The sequence below is a fragment of the Daktulosphaira vitifoliae genome, unplaced genomic scaffold (genome assembly GCF_025091365.1).
Source record: "Daktulosphaira vitifoliae isolate Bord-2020 unplaced genomic scaffold, ASM2509136v1 Scaffold_158, whole genome shotgun sequence".
NCBI lineage: Eukaryota > Metazoa > Arthropoda > Insecta > Hemiptera > Phylloxeridae > Daktulosphaira > Daktulosphaira vitifoliae.
This window is the reverse complement of record NW_026099726.1, coordinates 1-8,784: the sequence shown is the minus strand read 5'-3', so window position 1 is coordinate 8,784 and position 8,784 is coordinate 1. Positions and strand designations below refer to the sequence as shown.

Below are 8,784 nucleotides of genomic sequence, written 5' to 3'. Positions count from 1 at the left end.
TATTGTTGTTGAAAACAATTTAATAGTCATTCGATGTATAGACGAAAAAATCTAGTATGCCTTGTAAGCTTAAAAAATTAATAAATTAAAAGTTTTAATCTGAACAACCGTGTGAGACACACCGCAATGACTTATTTAAGGAAGAACCACTTACTGTCTTCATAGAAAAACTTCAGTACTCGTCCCTCAAAATATTTTTACTTGTCCCCTTTTTCTCTTGAAAAGTAAGATAACAAAAAAATTCTGCTAAAAGATTTATAGTTTATGACTTAATATAAGCTTAAATAAATACTTATTGTAGACAATTAATGAAATCGTAATCGTTTTGATGTATTTAGCTTTATTTTCTATTAATCAATTGTATTTGAACATTTTTTTGTGTTTCAATTTTATTTATTAAAGTGTCGAAAGTAATGAACACTTACAATTGATCAAATAACAAAATGCATTGTAGAACAAAAATAAGTTTAATTACTATAATTTACGATTCATTATTGCTGACGCATTATATATTGCGGCATGAAAAAATGTAACCTTAAATAAAAAATTATTTGTATTTTGAAAAACAAAATAATAATAATTTGAATCGAACAAATTTTACATCATAAAAATATTTTTTCTACGCCAAATTGTTATTAACCAAGAAATTTCAATTATCTAATTAAAAACTGTTTTCATTTCCGTATTGTTATATGGAAACGTATTTTATTATTATTAATTATATTATTAATAATATTCCATATTATTGTAAAACTGCTTTATTATGCTGTTTGTTTTTAATGCTTTGTAACATACCGTTTGTTATTAGCAAGCATAAATTAATGATGTCTTCAGGTTCGATTTTTTCATTTGGGTTAGCTGTAAACCGACGAACGGATCATAATTTTTTATGTGCCTATAATCTCACAGTTGATACTTACCGGATTTCTTTGAGCTGTGCAATCCTGTCAATATAGTCTATCCGTTGCGCATTAAGTTACCATGAAAACTCACGTATCTCGTCGAGTTTTGACAAGTCCTGTTTGTGGTATAATATTGTTGATTTTTTTCTCTACTTTTAATCAAATACAGGGAGAATAGATAAAAGGAATTCTGGAGTAACTGTTATTCACACCAGCAGATCATCCTGACAAATTAAATATAACGGTCTGTCGCTTTTATGTGTGTTAAGATCACACCGGTTAGAACAATTGAAAACCGCACAAGAAAAACCAACAACAATACCTCATGGGCAATAATAGTTATAAAACGTGTTTAAACACCAGTAGCTGTCCGAATTGCCACACACGCACACACACAAGAGATAGATCCCATTGTTTTTTACATATATCGTCACGTATTTTTATTTATTATATTTTTCAATCGCGATGCTCGTGTGTAGAGTAATAATCTATTACATCGAGAAACTGGCGATATGCGTTTCTGGAAGGACGTTATTTGAAAGCAGGTAGCTTAAGGAGAAAGAGTATCATGTATTTTTAATAATGAAATTTTTCAGCAATGGCTAAATTAAACCAAGTAGAAGTACCGTTGGTATTGAACTTTGAAGATTATATTTTTAACTCTCGACGTCGATACTCAAGGGAGATTTAAAAAAAAAATCACAATTTAAAATAACGATTGTCCTTGTATGAAATAAATCGTTAAATTCTGAAGAATATATTTTCAGTCCTGACTTAAATCACGTTCAATAAAAATATTGTAGTTATAAATCCATCTCGAGTTTTGTTTAAACATCAGTAAATTCTAGGAAAATATGGAAAAATTAATTAAAAATAAGTTGAATATCGAGGATAACAATTCGCTGTGATGTTTAAATGTTAAATTTTATTGTTTTTTTATCGTTAATAAATGTTTTTCTCATTATTCGTTGTGCTTTATTGAACTAGACAAATATAGTCAACGTGAATGTGGAATAGGAGGCTTTGTTCTGTGCGTATACAATTTGTAATGAAGAAAACTGTTTGGTATTAATTACACAGTTAAATAAATATACGTATTATATGCGTACGCATATCAACAGAAACAATTGAACCTTTTAACACTGTCATTTCATAATTTATATATGACGTTAATTGAAAAGATATTTCTTTTGTTTAACTATAAAATATTATATAATAAATAACTTACTATGAATTTGATCAAGTTTTAATTTTTTCTCAAACAATATTTGATTAAAAAATAATTTATGAAAATGTTAGGTAGACTACAAATAATATGAAATGAATTTTTTTTCTTTAATATGTTCTATGTATGAAGAATAACACTTTTACGACTCAATTAGTTCTCTTTTGTGTAAAAATAAGACCAATATTGGTATTTTATATTTATTAACGGTAGGACTATTTTATAAAGGCCGAGTCTCTTCTTCCTTTCTCTTTCTTAATTTGAAACTATGTCCCCTAAAATATAATACTCATTTATTTATTTTTTTTTATATAAATTTTTAAAACATAATATATTGTAGTCTATACAAGAAGGTTACATTTTACATAATATGTTGGCCATAAAATATTGTCATTTAAAAATAAAAGTATGTTCAACGCTGCGGACTGATGCACTCGAGTAGTTTTAGGTGGAAGTTTGTGGCATCAGTTGATTATTATATTGAATATATGTACACAGTTAAATGAAATGTTAATTATTCTAATTATCGATCGTCAGTGGCAAAACTATATAGGCTAATTAATCGGAAGTTGTTAGATTGCCTTTTTGTCGCGTAATTTATCTTACTCAATTAGTAATTAGATTCATAAATACATATTGCGCACCACTTTATGATGTTACTCATTTTGGTCTTCTGGACAAATAAAGCCGGAGAATATGTATAATAATTGTTATCGCTCATTACAATTTTTTTTAACTATTTCAAACCAACTGTTTTCACTATGTATATAGTTTTCTCATTTAACCTTCTATTTTATTGTTACAGTGAGAGTTCCTTTACCTCCGGGAAGACCGTGGATACCTTTGTCTAGACCGAACAAAAATATACCATCGTGTGAGTCAGATGTATTATAATAATGATGAAATATATGTAGCTTTTATTTTTTTACTAGATTTAATGCAAACTGCGTATGACGTGCTAACTTAATTAATGGTCATCAACGTTATTCTTATTTACAGGTCCGGTAACGGTGATGTGTTATAACGTGTTGTGCGAAAAGTATGCAACCACTCAAATGTATGGATACTGTCCGTCTTGGGCATTAACCTGGGAGTATAGGAAGAAAGTAATCTTAGGCGAAATAAGACATTATACTGCAGACATTATTACACTTCAGGTAAGATAAACCTTATTACTTCTTTTGGTAACGAAAATTAGAAATTATAATTGCTGTGTCTTTAGGAAGTCGAAACGGATCAATTTTATAACTTCTTTTTACCCGAATTGAAGAAAGACGGTTATGATGGTATATTCTCACCCAAGTCTAGAGCAAAGACCATGTCAGAGAATGACAAGAAACGAGTCGATGGATGCGCAATATTTTTCCGAGCTATAAAGTCAGTACATATAAATCCATTCATTTAGCATTATTAAACCTCTTGTATATTGACAACACATTAAATGCATTTTTATTTTCAAACAAGTTAAAAAGTAGTTTTTATCGAAAGAGAAACACGGCCAATTGGTTGCATTTTTATTGAGTTTGAAACGTTGTGATATGTTATTACAAAACAATATACTTGCCAAAAAATATTTTTTCCCGCGTGTGTCTAAATATTTTCTGGTTTATCATTGTTTGGAAGATGTCGAAGAAGAAATAAATTTGGAAACTTACCAATAAACATTGAGCAACGTGTGCGAAAAGTTTATCTTGTCAAATCATTGTGTATTTATAGATTTGAGCAATAAATATTCAGAACACTGGGCAATCAATCGATTTTAACAAAATTTAAATTTATAGTCTATTTTTCAATAATATCTACCAAAATAAATAAAATTTAATTACCGATGGTTTTAGTAACTTATATGTATAGTTAAATCATCTTTCAACTTGACCATTTACATGATGAAATAATAATAACTTGAACCAATTCTTGTGTATAATGTATTAAGTATCAATCGTTTTTCATCAAATTTATTTGATCTTGTATTAATTAATTCAACTTTATCAAAAACTCTAATATTTTTATAATTGAATTAAAATAATGGGTTTTAACTGTCGTGGTTATCGCGTAGATTCACACTGATCAAAGAACACCTTATCGAATTCAATCAGCTAGCTATGGCAAATTCCAGTGGATCTGATGATATGTTAAATCGAGTGATGCCAAGAGATAATATTGGTTTAGCTGCTTTATTAAAAACCAACGAAACTGCATGGGAAAATTGTAAGTATGCCATTTAAGGACTTACTGTTAAAATTGTTATGGTTGTATTTAATCTTCTATTAATTTTTTTGGGTATACTAATTAAATCTAAACATTGATCTTGAAATCTAAACTAGGAGTGTTGGTAAGATTATTTACCAAGGTATGAAATTAATAGTATTTTAAACTAATGTCAGACTAATTACGGCGGTAGTTAAAAACAATAAAATTACTTAGCCGTATAATACACTATTTGAAAATACATTGTAAGTGAAAGCCATCATTAAACACCTCGGGTCATCGTTAGCAAGTGAATAAGGCAATAGATCTGTGTATCCTACCTCGTACGTTACACATGGCCTACTGTATTTAGAATTTCAATTCCATCGAGCAGTATTTCGAATTTTTGTTAACTTTTTAATTAGATAATAATTTGTTTCACAAATAATTTTTACTCTACAGGATTCATAACTTATGAGTCACGACCTTGAGAATAAATAATTTTTAGGAATTCAGTTTTCTTAATTTATCAACTTCTCGAAATTTACTAATTAACAAAGACAATAATTTCGTCTAAAATGTATTATTAAAAAAAAAACATTATGCTTTTTAATATATTGCGTTATGTATTTTTAGTAACTGTTATGTTTCACTTTTACTGTAAATTAGTTCTATTTTAAGTTTAAATTTCAAATTAAAATAAATAATTTATAATACGATTATTGTGATCATACGATTAAACTAATCTTATATTCAAAATATTAATGGCAAATCAAGCAAACCCTTTTTTATGACATTAAATTATATACAGAGTAATTCATTTATAGTGAATCTTTTAAATAATCTAAGGAATGAACATAAAAAATAATTTATTATTGATAAATTGAGAAAAACAAGTACTTAAAAGAAACCAAAAAAAAGTTTTCAATATTATTTTTATTTGTCAATTAATTAAGTGGTTCATAAAATGAATCACCTGTATAACTGTGAATTAGTATACTTAACCATGAAACATAAAAACAATAAGTAGTGATAATTATCTTATAATCTTGTAATCAAATGAATGTTCTCAGTATTTAATTAGAAAAGGTAGATTGTAAATAATAAGAGTTATAAATGTTTAAAAAGGTTTAATCTATTAAAAATGAATTATAAAATAAGAAAATATTTATCTAAAAAAGATTTAAAAAGGAAATCAATGATTTAGGACTTCTATGATGAGTGTTTTATGCAACAATATAAAACAAAATGCAGTTGATTTCCCATTTCTCATTTTGCACACCTATTTGTTGCAATCAAAAAACAAATTTTTCTTTGTTCTTAAAATGTAAAAAACACTGAAACTCTGCCATGTTTATGACAAATCTAAATTTTTTTTTTTGCAACAATTTAAATGTGCGACATACAGGTAATACGTTTATCATAACCCATTATCGCAAATCCCACACGGTGCTAAGAGCCTTTAGTCTTCCTAAACATATTGTAAAATTACATTTATGGTTATATAAAAATATTTTAAAAGTTCCATTTTAAGTTAATTTATGAAATTACATGAAGTTGTAGTTCTGTAATTAATAAGTGGATCTCAAGTATTACAAATAATAATATTTATCTCTTTATGTGGCTACACTGTTATTGTTATCATGCATAATATTCAAAATGTTATCGTGTCTTTTTAATTTCTATCTATTATTATACGAATTTTTTGTTGATACGTTGTGTTATGTTGCCCAATGTTAAGTTTTTTTTATATTATACATTGTTTTTCTTATAAATAAATAATTATGAATCAAAATCAGTTTTATCAGGATAATACTTCTTTTTTTGTCCCTGATGAGAAACTAGACTTTCATTCTAGCCCGTATTCTAATTATAATCAGAACTTTGACGATTATTCGCAACCAGCTCAATTCAATACGACATCATCATGGAATCAACAGTCTACTACTAATTTTACTGGCGAAGATGACGAGCCACCGCTTCTTGAAGAACTTGGGATAGATGTCAATAAAATATTTACGCGGTTATTACATTCACTTGATCCTACTGGCAGATGTGGTGTAGTTTTGGGCGACTATGATGTAATTGGTCCTATTGCTTTATATTTAACATACACTTCATTATTACTATTAGCCGGTGGAAAATTAATGTTTAGTTATGTTTATGGTCTCGCAGTGTTAACTTCAGTTTGTATGTATGCATTACTTTGGGCAATGACTGATTCACCTGAAGTAACATTAACTTCCACTTTCTCTGTATTGGGATATTCATTCACACCAGTAGTTCTAGTTGCGCTACTTGCTGTTTTCACAAACCTCAAAAATATTTTTGGTGCTCTTGTGGTTCTTTTAGCTGTTTTATGGAGTAGTACAAATGCTGCCAAAGTCTTTGTAGCTATGTTTGGTAATGCTGATCAAAAGTATTTGATGGCTTACCCTTGTGCGATTATATGTGGTCTTTACACTTTATTTATACTATACTAAATAATTTATAAAATATATAAATGTTAATTAAGCAATGTATTTATAAAAATAAAATTAAATGTTGACACTTTTGTATAATGCTTTAATCATTATTATTTCTTTTCTTTAAAACTTTGTGCTTTGTACTGTGATGTTATATTAGCACAATGTCTTTTTACTAACAAATTTATTTTATATTTTAATATCATCTTAAATAACAGATGTTTGTAAAATAAATATTATTTTAATTTGTATATTATATTATAATTTAAATTAGAATGCCTAATAAAATAATTTATTAAAGAAATTAAAAAGTTTCAAATAAAAAAAAAAACACATCATAGTAAAATTAATACCTTCTCCGCTTCGCATCGAAGCTAATATTGTATTTAATTAAAAAAAAAATATGAGTAATATTGCTAAATCATTCTGTTCAGTAACACATAAATTCATTTTAATATATTAAAAGTGCAATACATAAGTATATTTGGCTGATTGAGGTGTCAACATGTAAGCAGTGTTATAAAAGTTACTGTTATGTCTCTTATAACTCATGAATTATGAATTAAATAAGATTTTAAAAATTAATTAAAATGTGTATTTAATTTGTATAATAGATTATTAATAGCTAATGAGATTAAATCAGTTTATTTGGTAATTTTATATAAGTAATCATTTGAATTGTCCCATACAGCATAATAAAAAACTCATTTCACCCAAATATTAAGAATTAATTATGCTGCACTAAGCTATAGATTTTTTTATAATCTTTATCTCAAAGAATAGCTAAAAAGTATATCTGTCAAATTACAATTGTGAATAGAATTTATTTTTCATAAATAAATAAATTGCTTATTATGATCTGAGTATTGTTATTTACTTGCCTGGAGGTGTGTCAAAAAATCACCTTTTATATAAGTATTGGCTTTCATCAAATAATTGTCAGTTTTATTTTTACTTTTTAATCGATTTTTAACTCATTAAAAAACATGTAGGATTCAATAAATGTGTTATTTATATTAATCCTTAATGAATGTTATCATTCGTCAGCATAGTTTATATGCAATACACATTTTGGTAATTTTTCTGCTGACTGAAAGTATTTTGTCGCTAATACCGAAATTACTCAATTTTTTTGCAATCTTGTTGTCATAATCATACTGTATTTTTTATTAAATAATTTACTCATTATGTTTTAAAACAAAACCTTAGATGATAATAAAATCTATAATAGAATAGAATATCATTTTATATTTATCTGAAACTTTGTTATTTTAATTGATTTGAGTTAGTTATTTTAACATATTCCTATTAATAAGGTTGTTACTATCATAAGATAATTTCAAATTAAAATATATATATGGATTTTACATGGTGTGGTATTGGTATTATTTATTTAGAATGTGTTTTTAAATATTTAATGGATACTCTTGAGTTAATTATTATAAAATCAGTATTTGAAGTATACTCAACAAAAAATATAATATTAAAATGAGGAGAATATTTACAAACTATTAAAAATGCATGTTATTTATTTATATCATGATAAAAAACTTAAATTGAACATAATTTAATTCTAATTTATTTTTCAAATTTAACTACATTATTAGAATTTTATTTATTTTTCTAAACAGTCATTATTTCAACTGTACCAATTAATTGCGCCGTATATTTAACGAAATTATATTTGTAATATTACAGCAAAACTAAGTTATGATAATTATTTATAAAGAAAATTGATGAATTATTGAATATCATAACTTATGTAAACATTTTCATATAGTTAATTTTTAATAATTAATAGTAATAATATGAAGTGTAATAGGATTGATAAGAATATATATAAAACTTTACCAAATATTATTAGGATACCCCTGTAATATTTAGTATCAAATAGTTGATTAAGTGTTAAATTATATTAGTCTTATATATATATTATTAGATTAAAAATTAACAATTTTATTTTATTTTTTTGACAGCATTACCATCAGAAGTTCAACAACCAATA

The 8,784-nt window shown here is 26.1% G+C and overlaps 2 protein-coding genes across 2 annotated transcripts; both read left to right on the top strand.

Moving 5' to 3' along the window:
* Positions 1-2,932: 2,932 nt before the first annotated feature.
* LOC126909165 (CCR4-NOT transcription complex subunit 6-like) lies at positions 2,933-8,781 on the top strand (the record flags this gene model as incomplete). Its single annotated transcript, XM_050691587.1, has 5 exons — positions 2,933-3,001; positions 3,127-3,284; positions 3,350-3,504; positions 4,184-4,335; positions 8,756-8,781. Coding segments are annotated over exons 2-5 (477 nt in total), but the record flags the coding sequence as incomplete, so codon positions are not given.
* On the top strand, positions 6,000-6,883 carry LOC126909166 (protein YIPF5-like). Its single transcript, XM_050691588.1, has one exon. The coding sequence runs from the start codon at positions 6,099-6,101 to the stop codon at positions 6,795-6,797; it is 699 nt and encodes a 232-aa protein (XP_050547545.1). The 5' UTR covers positions 6,000-6,098; the 3' UTR covers positions 6,798-6,883.
* Positions 8,782-8,784: the final 3 nt, after the last annotated feature.

Bases quoted from the DNA above. Each gene is read 5' to 3' on its own strand.
- LOC126909166 (XM_050691588.1), top strand. From the start codon at position 6,099: ATGAATCAAAATCAGTTTTATCAGGATAATACTTCTTTTTTTGTCCCT.